The following is an 18227-nucleotide window of genomic DNA, read 5'->3' as shown; positions in this document are numbered from 1 at the left end:
CTTGTGTAGTGTTTATTATGTTGGTGGAGCTTACTTTGTTTTATGATAGAGCTAAAATAATTTAAACTGCTGTCGGCCCTTTGGCAATGAAACCTGCTTTTGGTGAGCAAAGGTTTGCCTTTGCTCCAGAGTCCTCACTAGCATCTGTGGATGTATCTGTGTGGCTTGGCCGTCTGTGTCTTCTTCAACACTAGACCTAGGCTGGACCATTTTTGTTATTCAGAAAGTATCAATGCTTTTGAGGACCACCACTAGTGCCATGGAACAGTGAAACTGAGTTCTCTTTGTATCTGTTACCAATGTTGTTTGTAAGCTGAGCCTCCTTATCTGTACTTTTGAAGAAGCACATAACCTCTCACAGCTTCTACTAAAGACAACTTTTCTGTGTGACCCATGTGGTGGCTACAGAACATTATAGCTGTGCAGATCTTTCAAGAAACCAGCTGTGGGACACTGATACCCGAGTGTCTGCCATTCTCATTTTACAGTTGGAAGTTGCAGAATCTAAAATGTTGCCTGTGATCTAGACTGGAGTTCTGAAGATTGGCAGCTGTTAGATTGTTATGCTATGAACCTGTCAGTTAGCTCAGTGTCCCTTTATAGAATTCGATGCAAAAAAACCATTCTGTTTTTAAGCACCTAAATTAGTGAGCTGTCAGCAATGAAATTCTAATAATTTTGAGCAGTCTTAAAAATTATGTTACCTTTTTTTCTCAAAATATTTCTCTCAGGTAAAGGTTGTGACAGGCAAGGATGGGCAGACTGGGACTCCCGTTGCTATAGCAACCCAGCTTCCGCCAAATGTTTCTGCTGCTTTTTCATCCCAGCAGCAACTGTTTCAGGTACTTTTTGATGGTTCTAAATTGTAGTCTCATCCCAAACGTTTCTTTCATCCAGATATTTTAACCTTCAATTTACTATTTGCTCTTCGGCATTTTTTTTTTTTTTCCAGAGCCCATTTCTTATTTTGAACAGTAAAAGTCTTTCTGCATATACAGTTCTGAAATTCAGTTGCATGAATGAATGACAACACGGACCTTACTGCATTGTTTTCTGTGACCTGCAATGTGGTGGTAGCTTGTAGTGTGCATGTCCTCTAATATTCAAAGTCCTGTTATTGTATGCTTAGGGTTCCTTGTGTGCTGTGTTTAATGTTTGTTCTTTCTCGTGTCTTTTACCTGTATTTTGAAAACAGTGCAAAACAGAACAAGTAGAAAGATACAGTAGGTATTTTTCTTAGCTGGAAGAAATGTTGATGTGAATTTCAGTCATCAGGACTGAGATTTCTTAGTAGAGGAAACCAGAATGCATGTGTGACCCTGGGATTCACACACATGCTAAATTCTAGGAGCTTTGAAGAGAGTGTGCTGGCTTCTGAAAGCAGTTTTGTCCTTGGTGATATTTTTGTTTTTGTTTTTAATTTTAATATAATTTCAAATATGAAAGTTGCTATAGTCATATAGTCATACAGGAAGCTCCTGTGCCTTTTCTGATTCATTGCTATTAGATTTTGGTCAGTTACATTTCATTCTCAGGATTATGCAGTACCATATGGTATCATGACCCTCATCCCTAAATGCTTTAACTAGTAGAAGAGGGCAGGTCCTCCAAGTCAGGAAATGCCACAGTAATTTGGTACTGCTTTATGACTGGCAGTTGAGATTCAGATTCCATCTCTGGTCCTGCAGAGGTCCTTTGCAGCTTTTTCCCTAGCCCTGGACCTGGTCCAGGATATCCATATTCCTTACTTGTCATGCCTCTCTGGCTTTCTTTAATCTAGGCTGGTTTCTTGCTCTTTTGTGATGATGATGTTTCTGAAATATACAGACCAGTTATTTTGTGGAATGTTTTGTTGTGTGGGATTGTTTGACATACCCTAGTATCATGTTCCAGTCATGTAGATTTTAGAGGAATACCACAGAAATGACAGTGTGCCTGTCTCAGTGTATCATGTCACCAGGCCATGGTGTTGCCTAGAACCGACGGGTGATGTTAACTTGAAGCATCTGAAGTGGTGTCCACCAGGCCTCTTCAGTGGATATTAATTCTCCTTCTGTAAATGATGAGGCTATGAATTATGTAAATGTCCTCAAACCCATTATTTCAAACAGCTATTGATGAATCATTCTGAATCGGTTACTACTATAAAGACCCACAGTGGATTCCCTCCCTATATCCCTTTTCTTCCTTTCCCTTGTTTTTATTTATTTATTTTTTAATCATTTTGTTTGTTTGTTTTTCAAGACAGGATTTCTTTGTGTGACAGCCCTGGCTGTCCTGGAACTCAATTTGTAGACCAGGCTGGTCTCAAACTCACAGAGATCCTTCTGCCTCTGCTTCCTGAGTGCTGGGATTAAAGGCGTGCACCACCATGTCCAGCCTTAACCTTTTTGATTCATTCATTTATTTATTTATCTACTTACTTATTTAGTTATTTTTGCCTTTCCCTTATCTTTCTTTTTGAGGCAGAGTTTTACTTTATACCCAGACTAACTTGGAACTTAATTCTATAGCTCAGGTTGACCTCAAACTTACAGTAGTTCTACATTTTTCCCAAGTGCTGGTAGAATTATAGTTATGAATCACTAAGACTTGCTTTTTTTTAAAGACCCTTTTTCTTAAGTAATCTAGGCTGGTCTCATACTCACTATGTATCCTAAGAAGACCTTGAACTCCTCTGGTCCTCTTCTCTCTTCCCCTGACATCAGCTCCAAAGTGGGGTTTCTATTTCCAATATTCCTTCTGCATTTATTAGCTAATCACTTCTTGTTACATTCATTCATATGTAGATACCCATTTTAATCAGTGAGTTACATGACACTTTAAATACTTCTTTGGTTTTGTAACATCAGTAACATTCATTTTTCTTTGGTCTATAGTTGTGTGAATATTCACAACCATAGAGTTGTGTACTTCCCAACACAGTTTAAAAAAAAAAAAAAGGTTTTGTTTCCACTAAACAGTCCTTCATGCATTCTTGTATACTCTGACCTTTCATGTCCTCTGGCAAGTGCTCTCGGAGTGCCTTTCTGGTCAGCTTGTAGTTTCTTCTGATTGCCAAATACTGTTATTGCTTCCTGATACTTGGGTCTCTAACTTGTCTTTACAGGTTCCCTGTATTCCAAAAGAAATTAGGAAGTAGAATTTGGTAAAGGGAAGCAGATTTGTTTACAGTTTGGCTAAACTGGAGAACAAAATTTTTATCCATCATGGCTGTGGCAATCTTCGTACTTTATTGAAACAAAGGCAACAGATCTGTAGATTGAGATGGCTTAACCCATTCTTTCCTAGGAGAAAGGCAGCATATCCAGGTTGCCTTTCCTATCTATCTCCCTTCTTGGCAGACATCTTCCATTCTTAGCAGAGGAGAATCTGGTATGTTTAAAATTTTTTTATTAGGTTTCATTTATGTGTGCCACTTGTGCCTGGTGCCTGTGGAAACCAGAAGAGGGCGTCGAGAGCTTTTGGAACTGGAGTTAGATGGTTGTGAGCAGGTACTAGGAATCAAACGTGTGTTCTCTGCAAAACCTTTAAGACACTAAGAAGTCTTATGTTTTCACAAGGTAGACTTGTCTCCTGGTGGTGTTCTCAGGGAGCAGTTTTACCCTTTATCTTTGCTGGGTAGTTGAGTATCTCTGTTTCAGGGATTCACATACAAAGCTGCTGTAATTGTTTACAGATTGCATTTTGTATGTACATGGGTGTTCATTTCATCCATATGAATACCTGTGAGTCAGAGTCAGGTTATTGGGTCCTATGTGGAGTGTAGGCTTAGCTTTATAGGAGATGACTAACCTTTTTTTTTTTTTCCCTCTGGGTGGTTTTGTGTTCTCAGTAGTAGTATGAGAGTTGTGTTCCCCACTCCCCACTTCATCACCGTGTGAGCTTTTCTAGGAAGTGATAGGTATGCAACAGTTTTTAGCCTGATGATCTTGGGTATCTTTTCTGTTTGTTGGCAGGTCTTTTTGGTGAAATGTTGTATCTTACTCATTTCTTTTTTCATTTAGTTGTTGGTTTGTTGTTGAATTTAGAAGTTTTTTTTTTTTTTTTTCGTGATATAGATGCCAAATTTTTGGTACAATACTGTGCTATTTGCAATTTTTTTTCTTGACTATCACTTGCAGGGCAAGTATTTAAAATTTTGCTGAAGTATAACATTTTTTAAAATCGATTGTGCTTATACTTGATCTCAGCCAAAAGTCTGAGAAGTAATATACTGTGCTTCTGATATCATTCCTAAGAATTCTGTTCAAGTCAAGTCACAGAGATCTGTGTTTATGCCTAGAAGTTCAGGAATTTTACATTTAGGCCTATAATCCATTTCAGTGAAGTTCTGTGTGATGTGACAGATGTTTGTGGGTTTATAACATATGGATGTTTGATTGTGTTAGTGCCAGGACTCACTCACACACTCTCTCTCTCCCTCTCTCTCTCTCTCTCTCTCTCTGTATCCATCCATCCATCCCTGTGTGTGTGTGTGTGTGTATTTGTGTGTGTATTTGTGTGTGTATTTGTATTCAGGCATGTGCATACCATGATGGATGTCAGAGGATTACTTGCAAGAGTCTGTTCTTTCCTTCTGCCATGATCCTGAAGATTGAGTTTAGGTGGTCAGTCTTGGTCATCAGGCTTGGCCATAAGACACCTTTACCCACTGAGCCATCTCACTGACCCAGGTACCATAAATTCTCACCTTGGTTCTATTTTCTTTGTTGTTTTGTTTGGTCCTTGTATTTCCTATCCCTTTTCCTATACGTTTCAGAGTAGACTTAATATTTTGCTGGGGTTTGGCGGGGATTGCATTGCATCTGTTAAAACCAGTTAGGGGAGAACTGGTAGCCATACTGTACTGTCCTTCCGGTCTTGAATGTGACTTTTTCATGCATTAGGTCTTTGGTTTCCTTGATTGATGCTTGTAATTTTCAGCATGCTAATATTGTAGTCTAACTTGTTAGAGTTATATTTAAGTATATAATTTTTTTGTTGTTATAAATAGTATTTAAAAATAGTTCCTAGCTGTTCATTGCAAACATAGAAATACAGCTGGCTATTTAACCTATATTCTGCACCCTTGTTACACTCATTAATTTGTTTTTGGAGCTTTGTTCTAGATGTCAAGGGGTTTTTTTTTGCACAGACAATCATGTCTACAAATAGAGAGTCCTACTCTTTCTATTTCTTTTTTAGATGTATTTATTTTTATTTTATGTGTTTTGTCTGCATGTATGTCTGTGCACCATGTGCATGCAATGCCTATGGAGGTCAGAAGAGGGCATTAGATTCCCCCTGGAGCTGGAGTTCAGATGGTTATGAGATACCATGTAGGTGCTGGGAATTGAACCTGGGTCCTCTGGAAGAGCAGTCAGTGCTATTAGCCACTGCATCATCTCTCTAGCCTGGAGTCTTAACTTTATCCTTTGCTCTTTTATGCTGTACAGGTCAGGACGTCAGTGTGATAGTGTCTTATAGTAGTGGAAACCCAGACAATGTTGTTCTTAGGACTTCCTCTGCAGGATGAGTGCCATCAGTTTGTAGATGTCTTTTTTTCAGGCTGGGGGAAATTTCCTTTATCCGTGGATATTGAATTTTGTCAAGTGATGCTTCTATGCCTATTAATGTGATTTGTGATTTCTCTTGAGTCTAAATATGGTGTCTTACCTTAAATTGTGGAATACTTTATAACAGGAAGCACATCATTGTCAGTGTGAAGAGTTTGCTGAGTTTTAACAGGCTCACACTCTGGTATAACCCATATGTTAGTCACTGTGTCTGCTTTTTTCACCATGAGGTCTCATTTTCCTTTCCAAGCAACTACCTATTCCTTTTCCACAGCTCTCATTTGGTTTGATTTCCAGGATGTTTGTAATTGACTGCCTGAGGTCTCTTCAAGCTGGCTGTAGTGTATCTTTGACATGTTCCATACCCCTTCATGGCACAGAATGTTTTAAGATTCATCTACCGTACTGTGTGTGCTGATTCATTTCTGTAATTCCAACACTTAGGAATCAAGAGGCAGGGAAATTGTTACAAATTTGAGGCTAGCTTAGTCTACACAGTGAGTTCTAGGCCAGGCTGAGCTACTTAGCACATAAATAAAGTACATCTTCTTTGTTCCTTGATCTAGCCTTGAGATCAGCCATTTTCCCAAAGAGCATGATTCATTTTTGTGGGGAGCAGTAACCTGATTCTACTATTTGTGAATTCATTATAATTAGCTTAAAGATAGATAAATCTTTCTTTTTTTTTTAAGGGTTTTAATTTTATTGCTTTTATTTATGTATGTCTCTGTATGTATGCCATGTGTGTTGCAGTGGTACAGAGGCTGTCTCGTCTTTGGAACTGGTGTTACTGGTGATTGTGAACCACCTGGTGTGGGTGCTGGGAATTGAACTTGTATCCTCTAGAAGAGCCCAAAGCATGGCTCTTAAGTGCTGAGCCATCTCTCCAGGCCCTGAAGATGAATCTTAACTTAGAAAATTTCAGACAATCCAGTCAGGTATAGTGGCATATGCCTTTAATTCCAGCACTTGGGAGGCAGAGGTAGTTTGAGTCCAGTCTGGTCTACATATTATATTAAAATCTAGAACAGTCAGAGCTACATAGTGAGACCCTGTCTTGAAACATATAAACACCAACAGCAAAATAAAAAGAAAATTTATAGGTGTAATCTTTGTCTGTATTTGCAGAAATGCAATGTATTAGTGTATTTATATGTCATTCAGAGGCCTATCTATGTAAGAACAATGGGACTGTGGAAGGTAAAGGGTGCCTACAAATATATGAAAAGATGACTAATATGTTCAGTGCAAATTTAGCCATTCAGATTCACAATTAAACATACTCGATGACCAGAGATGAAATTGGATGACATGTGTTCATTTGAGTGTGTGTGAGTCTCACCCTCTTTTAGAGGAGTGTGCTTGATCTAGACATAAGAAAACATTTTGTTTCAGCTGGAAAAGATGAGTGATAATCACATCCCAGATCCAGAAATGTATGCCTGAGGAGTTTTTGAAATTTTGTATGTACCAGAACATAGGTATAGTAATGTTTTTTTTTTGTTTGTTTTTGTTTTTTGTTTTTTGTTTTTGTTTTTTCAAAACAGAGTATCTCTGTGAAGCAGTTGTGGCTGTCCTGGAACTTACTCTGTAGACCAGGCTGGCCTTGAATTCACAGAGATCCGCCTGCCTCTGCCTCCGAGTGCTAGGATTAAAGGCGTATGCCACCACCGGCCAGTAATAGTGATGTTCTTAAGTAGCATTGTGTGTAACTGCCCTGACTAGAAAGAACCAAAGATGCTTTGTCAGCATTATGGGCAATGACTATGTGTATCCATGCAGAGGGGTATCAACCAGAGTGCTCTGTGGGTCAGTGAGGGCTGTGCCATGAATTTAAAACTCAGCAGAAAGCAGAACTCTGGAGAGAGACTAGAGAAAAGTCTGTCAATGATGACACTATAAAGAAAAGGTTAGCATACAGCTCTGAAAGTGAGGACCTTGGTGAGGAAGGAGGCATTCAGAGTATTCATAAATGTATGGTCATTTCTTGATTATTGGTCTTATTTATTTATTTATTTATTTATTTATTTATTTATTTATTTATTTATTTATAGACAAGGTTTCATCATGTAGCCCTGGCTATTTATTCATTCATTCATTCATTCATTCATTCATTCATTTATTTTGAGACAAGGTTTCATCATGTAGCCCTGGCTAGCCTGGAATTTTTTATGTAGACTGGGCTGGCTTCAAACTACCTCTGCCTCCCAAGTCCTGGGATTAAAGACATGAGCTTCATGCCAGCTTAGCGCTTTAAAAAATAAATGTTTGTTTATTCAGTGTGTGTGTGTGTATGTGGTGTGTACATTTGATGGTGTGTGTGTGTGTGTGTGTGTGTGTGTGTGTGTGTGTGTAGGTCAGAGGACAACTTTTGAGAGTCATTTTTCTTTTTTTGAGACAAGGTTTTACTGTGTAGCCCTGTCTAGCCTGAAACTTGTTATGTAGACTAGGCTGGCCTAGAGCTGTGCTTCTGCCTCCCAAGTGCTGGGATTAAAGGTGTGCACCACTGTGTCAGGTGGGAGTCACTGTTTTATGTTCATCTTCCAACTTACCATAGAAATGCCAGGATTACAGATGGACACCACTACATCCAACTTTTTCTGTGGATTATGGGGATCAGGCTCAGGCCATTTATGCTTGCACCCTATATGTTTTAGCCATTGAACTACATCTTCAGTCCTATTAATGGTATTTTAAATGCTATGCATTGACTTTCTCCATTTTTCTTCTCATTGGTGTATTATGAAAAAAATTAAATATACAGAAAATTGGAATGGGCTATTCAATATTTGATACCCATTTAAATTATATGATTAATTAAAGTCACATGCACATGTGGGTGTCAGAGGACCACTGACCTTGAATTGCAGCAGTCTTTATGTCTTTCCAAACCGCTAACATTACAGTGTACTGACTACATGACTTGCTCCTTTATGTTAGTGCTTATAACTCTGTCAAGCAGTTGCTCATATTCCATCAGTTTGAGAGCTGTTCCATTCAGCTGATATTCAGGTTTGGGCTTTGGGTCCCTGCTAGGGAAGTACTCTTAGGGGTGTAGCATTTGTGAGTCAGAAGAGGTTAGTTTATAGGTCCTGACATATGTTATATCATGTTTAGCCAAGAATATTGATGGATATATCTGAATATCCCAGTCTTCCTGTTCTCATATATGTTGTCCTGACAACTACACTAAGCATTCTAAAAGAATTTCAGGATAGGTTTTGTTGTTTGCAGCTAATATTTGTGCTAATCAGAGTACAGATCCAGAGCTTTCTGTGGCCCAGCTATTTCTCAGAGCTGCTGAGGAGAGTCTTCATGCACTCTTGATGCAGAGTAGCTCTGGTGTGACCACCCTTGCAGTGTTAGGGACCCTACCCCAGCCATTATTTTCTATATTATGAATGTGTTCATGTTTTTATGTGTATAATTGAAAGTTTATAAGCATCAAATGGGATCTTAACCCGTTTTTATTGTACATAGTTTTTAAAAAATGAATTTTATTATTACTTTCCTTTTTTTCGTTTTTTTTGAGACAGGTCTCACTATGTAAACCTGGCTGGCCTCCAACTTGCAGATTGCCTCCCAAATGCTGGGATTTTTAAAGGTGTACACCACCAAGTCTATCTATTTTTTTTTTAAGATTTTTATTTTATGCATATGAGTGTTTTACCTGCATGTATGTATGTGTACCACATTCATTCTGGTGCCTGTGAGACCAGAAGAGAGCATTGGAATCACTGGAACCGTAGTTACAGAAGCTTGTTAGCCACCATGTAGGTTCTGGGAACCAAAGTCTGGTCCTCTGCAGAAGCAGAAAATGCTTTTAACCATGGAGCCATCCCTCTAGGCCCAGTGTATATACTTTTGAAAAGAAGGCTCAGGTATGTTTTGTATTTTTGTTGTCCATACCAAATCCTGGTGTCAGAAGACTTTGAATTAAGAGATTACAGGTTACTGAGTCTCTTCCACTAACAGATATGCCTTTAAAGGTACTCAGAAAGGTCTCTTTCTTTTCCCTTAACCCAATTCTATCTTTAGCGACAGTGTCAGTCTTAGAAGCTGTGGTCTAACCATTTAGCCATTTAATTACTTTATTAAAATTGAGGAGACATTTGGCTTTAGGAGCTACAGGTTCCTGCTGATGTAAGTCTTCCTCCAGGAGGAGGTGAGTGCATTTTTATATAGGCAGCAGTCATTTTGAGTTTGAGCCTCTGTAAGCTACATTTATTATTAATTTATGTATTTATTGTGTATGTGTGTACTGTCAGAACATACACACATCTATGTGTGGGAGTACAGTACCTGACATACGTATGTATGTCAGAGAACAACCTAGGGAACTTCATTTCCCTCTTTCTCCCATGTACGTGTCAGGGATCCAACCCAGGTTGTCAGGCTTGGTGGCAAGCATCTTTACCTGCTAAGCCATCTTACTGCTCCCTAGGTAATTTTTTTTTAAAGACAGGGTTTCCAACCTGGTCTATATGGCAAGTTCCAGGACAGCCAAAGCCACACAGAAAAACCTTGTCTAGAAAAATAAGACAGGGTTTCTTCATGCAGTCCAGGCTGGCTTGTATTTTTCAGTCCCCCTGCCTCAGTCTTTCTGCATGTGGTTGATGGTCAGCCAGACTCCTGATATCTACCAGTCAGACCTAGGCAGAGGAGACAGGGTCTCCTCTGTCTAGCAGTCTCTGCTCTCCCTGTCCTCCTTCCACAGAGTGTAGCCTGGGAACTGCCCTCATGCCACCAGCCAACATGGGGAAACTTGCTAGGCTCCTTTCCCTTCTGTATCACCTGCCACCTCTTCTTTGTTGTGATGTTTCATCTGGAGCTTATGATTATTTGGAGCATGTTTCCTCAAATGTGGAGTAGTTAGTCACTCCTGGATGCAAGCCAGTTATCTTTTCACTAAAGAATAACTGTCTTGGGGGCTGGAGAGATGGCTCAGCAGTTAAGAGCACAGGCTGCTCTTCCAGGTCCTGAGTTCAATTCCCAGCAACCACATGGTGGCTCACAACCATCTATAATAAATCTGGTGCCCTCTCCTGGTGTGCAGGCAAACACTGTATACATAGTAAATAAATAAATCTTTAAAAAAAAAAAAATAAATGTCTTGAGTATATAAGTGATACCCATTTATTTCAGAGTATTTAGAAAACTGAGAAAAGCACATACACGAATTAAAAGTTATCTGTAATTCCATTCACAGAGAAGCCACTGTTAACATGTTTTGATTTTTCAGACCATTCCTTTATTTCTTTCCTCTCTGTCTTAGTTAGGGTTACTATTGCTGCCATGAAGTATTATGACCAAAAAGCAAGTTGGGGAGGAAAGAGTTTATTTGTGTACACTTCCACATTGTAGTCCATCACTGAAGGAAGCCAAGAAAGGAACTCAAACAGGGCAGGAACCTGGAGGCAGGAGCTGATGCAGAGGCCATGAAGGGGTGCTGCTTACTGGCTTGTTCCTCATGGCTTGTTCAGCCTGCTTTTTTATAGAACCCAGGACCACCAGCCCAGGGATGGCACCACCCACAAAGAGCTGGGCCCTTAACCATCAATCACTAATTAAGAGGGGGGCAAAAAAAAAAAAAAAAAAAAAAACAACCTTACAGCTGGATTTTTTTTTTTTTTTTTTTCCTTTGAGACAGGGTTTCTCTGTGTAGCTTTGCACCTTTCCTGGAACTCACTCTGTAGCCCAGGCTGGCCTCAAACTCACAGAAATCCACCTGCCTCTGCCTCCCGAGTGCTGGGATTAAAGGCGTGCGCCGCCACCGCTCGGCCTTTCTTTGGTTTTTCGAGACAGGGTTTCTCTGAATAACAGCTCTGGCTGTCCTGGAACTCTTTTGTGGACTAGGCTGGTCTTGAACTCACAGAGATCCTCCTGCCTCCCAAAAGCTGGGATTAAAGGCCTGTGCTACCACTGCCCATTACAGAGGCATTACTTAATTAAGGTTTCTCCTTTCAGATAACTCTAGCTGTGGTAAGTTGACATAAGACTAGCATACTCTCTGTCTCCTGTACTCTTCTATCTCTTGCTATCTTTGTTAAACATGAACAGGACACCTTAGTGTTCACTGTACTACCTGTCATTGGTGAGCCTGTCCTCTGTGGTGTGTCTTTTGATTAGCACCAGTAACTTTGGTGTTTAAAGTACCCCACAGAGGAGACTGGAAGAGCTAAATCCTTTAGAGAGAAATTCCATGGCCTATACCTACTGGTCAGCACTGCTGTTAGGAAACCTGCTGATATGGCAGGGACAGTGCTCAGATGAGGAAGTCTTTGCTGACCAAGATTCAGTGAATTGCTCTTTTTTGTAAAGTGACATGTCAGTAGCTTTTTAGGTAAATATGTTTTTGATCTTTGTTTCTTTTTTTGGAGGGGATGGGTCTCACTATGGATCCCTAGCTGGCCTCCAACTAAGAGATCTTTTGCTTCTGTGCTGGAATTATAGGCACAAATTGCTGTGCTTAGCTAAATGGTCTTCTAATTTTTTTTTTTAAAGACAGGCCTCATTGTATATCCCTGGCCTAGAACTCACTCTGTAGACCAGGCTGGCCTCAACTCACAGAGATCCACCTGCCTCTGCCTCCTGGGTGCTAGGATTAAAGACATGTACACCAAGCCTGACTATTTATTTTAGGTCAGCTTTTGGTTTATAGCAGAACAGAAATAAAGTACAAAGATTATCCAAATCCCCTTTCCCCGTCTTCCAACGTGTGTAGCCTTATTCCTGTTGACATTCCCCACAGGGGTTTACTTTTTTAACTGATCCTGCATGGACATTATTGTCATCCAGAGTTTGTAGTATGCACTGGGGTTCCCTCTTGTTGCTACGCTTATTGTAGGTTTAGACTGCCATGAGGATCATATAAAATATGATGTATTCTACACATCCCTCCCACCCACTCCTTGTAACCGCTGACCATCTTCTGTCCTCTTAGTTCTGCCTTTTCTAGAATGTCAAATGCAGCTAGTTGAAACCACGTCGCTCATACAGATTGAATTCCTCTGCATTATTTAAAACTTATTTAAATAACATACATATTTCATTTGTAATACACATATGTATATATATACATATATATATATATATGTATACAGAAAGGGGGTGGGAGCGAGAGAGGGAGAGAGAGGTGGTAATCAAAAAGTATCATCTTGGAGATTCCAGATAGATTGTTGTTAATTAGGGTTTTCATGTTGTTCCCCAGTAGGAAGGCACCTGTAGTTTTCCTTCCGTTACTGAGTTTTTGGCGTGAAATTGGGCCAGGTAGTATGACCTTAGGCCAGCCAAGCTATAGCCTCGAACTGAAAGGAAGGTTTTCCAGTTCAGCCCTTTTGCTGTCATTCAATAGTTAAAGCTAGTGTTTGAAGCTCGTAGATTGGTGATGATTTGAAATTCCATTTAAAACCAGAAAAATAGGTCTTTACCAATCCTTTTTTTTCTCCTAAGAGGTAAGTTAGAATCTTACAGTATTTCTGATATGCAAATATACATTCCATGTGTGTGTTTAAATACTTTGTGTGGGTAGTAGCAGTTGCTAAAAGGAGAGAGGTCAGTGTTTGGAATAGGTATGGTAGTTTTAGTGTGTGTCATTCTTCTGATGGCTGTAACAATAAGAATCTTATTGATTTTCATTTTTTTTCAGCACCAAGCCCTGACTGGGAGCCTAGTGGTGGGGGCTGGCAGTGCCACAGAAGCCGACCCCTTTAAGAGGCAGCAGGTGATGCCACCTACAGGTATGCCCAGCATGGCCAACAGTACAATGGTGGTTTAGTTGCCACATGTTTCTAAAGAACTTAATTTCTTCTAAGTTAATTTTTCTTTTGGTTATTGTCAACTAAAATATTTGCACAAGTTTTTATCTGTATTGAAGTTAGAAACTTCAGTTGATTCTGTACGTTCCATCTCCTTTCCCATGAACAGTCATGGTATGACTCACTGTTAGGCCACATTTGGAAGCCATTTTTTAAACTACCATGCACCCCTCCCCCCAACGTGATGACACTTTTTTTTTCTTTCCCCCCAAGATAGGGTTTCTCTGTGTATCATTAGCTGGCCTGGAACTCACAGGAATCCCCCTGCTTCTGCCTCCCCAGTGCTGGGATTAATAGTGTGTACCATCACTGCCTGGAACTCCCTTTTTTTGAAATGTGAGAGGCTACAATAGTTCAGAAGGTGACACATAGCTGTCTCTGACTTTATGCCTGCTTCTTCTGCAGCCACAGCAAGGGCCGCTGTCAATATTTTGTGATTATCACACGTTCTTCTGTACATACCCAAAATTTCCATACATATGAGTTACTCTGAAAAAACTAAAATATAAACACACAGATACAGACTTACTTTAAAAAAATAATGACCATAATAGGTTACTTTCCTAGTCAGTGCATCTGAATCTTTTGATGTCTGCACCATGTTCCGCTGTGTGGATGATTTTTTTTTTTTTTTGATTAAGATTCTATCTCACCCTCTCTGGCCTGCAGTCACATATGCTGTACACATAATAAATAAATAAATAAATCTTAAAAAAAAATCAGTAGACACTCTTAAAAAAAAAGATTCTGTCTCATGGGCTGGAGAGATAGCTCAGAGGTTAAGAGCATTGACTGCTCTTCCAGAGGACCAGAGTTCAATTCCCAGCAACTACATGGTGGTTTACAGCCATCTATAATGAGACCTGATGCCCTCTTCTGGCCTGCAGGCAAACATGCAGACAGCACACTGTATACATAATAAGTAAAAATAAAAAAAAATTAAAAAAAAAAAAAAAGATTCTGTTTCATGAGACCTGGCTGGCCGGGAACTCTTGATGTAGCCCAGGCTGGCCTTGAACTTGGAGGGAACCTCCTGCCTCTCGCTCTCCAGTGCTGGGTTTGCAGGTGTGTGCCACTACACATGGCTTTGGCCAGTTGACTTTTATCAGTCATTCTTTGCAAGTCTTCCCTGTTTATTACTACGTTTCTTTTGTTTTGTTTTTCTGCCAGAATGAGCAGAGACTTGACGTGTAGTTTGAAATGTTCATTTGACATATCTAGTAGCTGATTTGAAGGAACAGCCTCTTGAATGAACTGTGGTGTTGCTCTCAAATTGCCCACCAGCAGGCATGTCCGATTCCACCACTGTCAACAGTTTCTGGCTCTCACATTTTGTCCATTTTCCTTATTTTGATAAATCTTGTAATTTTTGGTGGTCTGACCTAAGGATGAAGTCACACCTCCTGTTTTGATGTGGTTGTCTGATTCTGAGTAAGATTGCACAGGAGCTTTTATTGCTCATTAACCATTTGTGACTCTGTCCCTGGCTCAATATTGATGTTCTCTGTCAATTGTCCTGGGCATTGAAACTTCTCATGTTATTCGTGAGTGCTTTGAGAATGATTAAGTGAGCCTCTGCCAGTCATGTGTTGTAATGTCTCAGTTGTTGCTTGTCCTTTGACCTTTGTATGATGCTTTTCTTTGTACTTTCAAAATTTTAATGAAACTGTGTCAGTCTTATCCCTTATAGCATAGAAGGGCTTCCCTTTTCAAAGATTATAAAAACACTTACATATGTTTTTTTTTTTCCTACTACTTCTGTGGTTTTATTTTTATATGAAACGACACCTTTCTTGAAAATTATTCTAGAGCAGTCTAAGAGACCTCGTCTTGAAGTGGGTCATCCAGGGGTAGTTTTCCAGCATCCAGGGGTGAATGCAGGAGTCCCTCTGCAGCAGTTAATGCCGACAGTCCAAGGTAAGACCCAGCAGTAGAGCAGCACTCTTAGTTTGTCGTGAGGGAATGCCCCAAACCTAGAGCCTGGCCCAGATTAGGGCCGTGCAGTCAAGGGAGTGTACTGGATGTGGAAGTACCCATGTGGGGACGTGTCTTTGTACCTCAATCAATTCAGTATTGAGAAAGCCCCTGGAGACAGGTTCTTGCCATTCTAGTGGGAGCCACACATCTCCACATTGTGCTTTCAGGTGATTTTATTTCTGTGTTCCTTATTGCTACTGCTGTCAGGTGCCCTGTGGTTATTTGATGCTTGTTTTGCTTAGTACTAACTTGCAATAGTTGGGTGCATTCTTTCCTTCTTTGTGTGCTCATCCTGACCTTAGGTCTGCCTAGGACACTCCCATTTTGAGTGTAACAGTTCTCATGTGAGCAACAGAATGTCCAGTGTGTGTCCTTGTGAGTCACTTGGTGGAAGCTGCTCTGCACTGAGATCATTGCTTTGGACTCTTTTTTATTTTGCAGGAGGGATGCCCCCAACTCCTCAGGCTACACAGCTTACTGGACAGAAGCAGAGCCAGCAGCAGTATGACCCCTCCACAGGGCCTCCTGTGCAGAATGCCGCCAGCTTGCATACCCCACCGCCACAGCTCCCTGCGAGGCTGCCTCCAGCCAGTGTCCCAGCCACAACCCTCCCTTCCACCTTACAATTTTCACAGCAGTCACAGATGGTGGAAGCTCCAACTCAGCTCCAAATCCCAGTGAAGACTCAACAGCTGAATGCCCCCATCCCTGCCCCCCTGCCCAGCCAGCTCGCTGCTCCTCCTCCACAGCCTGCCCAGCCGGCCCTCCATGTTCCGATGCCTGGGAAGGCACAGATGCAGACCTCTCAGCTTTCTTCCCAGACCCAGGTACTCTGTGGACATTGGCTGTTTTGACTAGTGAGGTGCAGAAGAAAAGAGGAAACGGTCTGCAAAGGTGGCTTGCAGTTTAGGTATTTGGTAGTGTGGTCTACACTGAACCTGCACATTTCTGGGAGCAGCTTTACTTACCCTTTTAGCACAGTTGGTTATTGTAGCAGTTGCAAATTAATTCTATTTGGCTCTGTAATAACAATCATTAAAGTAATAGAAAATCATTATTATTGTTGCTCTTAGTAGAGGGAACCTCGACCTGTTGAGTCACATGCTGTTTGGAGTGGGTTGTATTTGTCACCCCATATGGTCTTCTGGGAACCCTTAGACGGTGACTAATTTTACCAGTCTTGAAAAGTTGTGAGACTGACCCAAAGAGACATGGATGAAGTGATAATTCAGAGTTGACTCTAGCTGTGTTCGAGGGTGAAGCCACCATCAGCTAGGTTTCCTCCTTTGCTGCCTCTTTTCCCTTTTTCCCAATACGATGAATTCCACCAGCATGGATGACACTGTGCCTGTTGTAGTGTTGAGGATGCTGCTCCTCCTCACTGACTTCACACCTCTGTGGGTTTGTGAGTGCTTACTCCAGTCCCTGGAGTCCAGTGAGACTTGCAACATGGCAGGTATACCAGCTTTAAAGCACAGATGGGAGTCAGTGAGTGCTGGGCCCCTTTGCTCTCACCTCCCTCATATTATTAAGGGAGCTACTCAGAAAAGCCTTAAGTTCCAGTTAGGATTTATAGCAAAGACTTAAAACAGATGTGCACAGAAAGGGAAGAACAATCTATACTGACTACCATGTGCTGTGGCAGGGACTTCATTGGCATTAGTTTCTCTACCTAGCAACTTTGTGAGGTAGAATTTGCTGTTCCCATTTTATGAGAAGTTCAGGCCACAGGTTAAAAACTTGACATGTTATCTGCTATGTTGTAAATCTTGGGCTATTCTAGAGCTTTGAGGCAGAAAGGTATGGGGGTCTCCTACACACTTGGTTAGGGAAAGAGGGTGAACTCCCCCCAGGGCCACTAAACTGTCCCCATGGATTTTTGTTTTGTTTTGTTTTTGTTTTTCCGAGACAGAGTTTTCTCTGTATAATAGCCCTGGCTGTCCTGGAACTCACTTTGCTCGAACTCACAGAGATCAACCTGCTTCCCTCTCCCGAGTGATGGGATTAAAGGTGCACTCCACTATACTAGGCTCCCCATGGCCTTGCTTTCAAGAATATGATCTTCCTTCTTTTGGAGTCACAGTCCTCACTTAGAGCAGCATGGTGATTTTTTTTTTTTTTTTAACCTTTGTTTCCTGCCTCTGTTGTTAAAAGAATCAGCTATGCCAGTTTGGTCTACAGAGTGTGTTCCAGGACAGCCAAGGCTACACAGAAAAACCCTGTCTCGGAAAAAAACAAAACAAAACAAAAAAAGGATCAGCTATGGTAAATGGCTTTTAAGAAACTGTACAGGGCTGGAGAGATGATTCAATGGTTAAGAGTACATACTACTCTTGCAGAGGACCTGAATTCAGTTCATAGTTTCCGTAGTGGATAGTTTACAACCACTTGTGAGTCAAGTTCCAGAGGTTCTGGCATCCTCTTGTGTCTTCCAAGGGTACCTATACCCATGTGCACATACATACCCATACAGAGACATATACATATACAAGTAATTTAAAATCTTAAAAAAAAAAAAAAAACCTCCATAAATCTATAGAAACCCATTGCTAGTTGGACCTCGAAACACAGGTCTGTAATCCCAGCTACTTGGGAGGTTGAGACAAGACAATTGCAAGTTGAAGGCTATCTTGGCCAACTTAGAGAGATCCCACTGCACAAAGTAAAAGGAAAGCTGAGTAGACTGTTTGCCTAGCATGTCTGAGGCCCTAGGGTCAATCCCCAGGATGGTGGGAAGGCCCTTGTTTCTTATGGGTTGGGCTGGGATTAGCTCCTGTTTTCTGTAAAGGGTCACGGGAGAAATTTTTGGCTTTGCAGGCCGTTCTGCTTCTGTTGGTCCCTCAGCTTTGTTCCTGAAAACAGCTGCCAGCAATTT

At 40.9% G+C, this 18227-nt stretch overlaps 1 protein-coding gene across 16 annotated transcripts in view; it reads left to right on the top strand.

Moving 5' to 3' along the window:
* Positions 1–18227, top strand: part of Ep400 (E1A binding protein p400) — a 110751-nt gene that overhangs the window by 19354 nt on the left and 73170 nt on the right. For 9 of the 16 annotated variants that reach the window (XM_059249177.1, XM_059249178.1, XM_059249189.1 and 6 more), the window contains exons 3-6: positions 732–842; positions 13207–13297; positions 15185–15292; positions 15794–16179. In XM_059249177.1, the coding sequence (XP_059105160.1) occupies positions 732–842; positions 13207–13297; positions 15185–15292; positions 15794–16179 (696 nt within the window). The remainder of the gene's footprint in view (positions 1–731; positions 843–13206; positions 13298–15184; positions 15293–15793; positions 16180–18227) is intronic. The other 7 variants (XM_059249192.1, XM_059249190.1, XM_059249187.1 and 4 more) reach the window with 3 other exon arrangements.

This window comes from Peromyscus eremicus, chromosome 23, assembly GCF_949786415.1.
Source record: "Peromyscus eremicus chromosome 23, PerEre_H2_v1, whole genome shotgun sequence".
NCBI lineage: Eukaryota > Metazoa > Chordata > Mammalia > Rodentia > Cricetidae > Peromyscus > Peromyscus eremicus.
The sequence above is the reverse complement of the archived record's forward strand: the minus strand, read 5'-3'. Positions and strand labels throughout refer to the sequence as shown.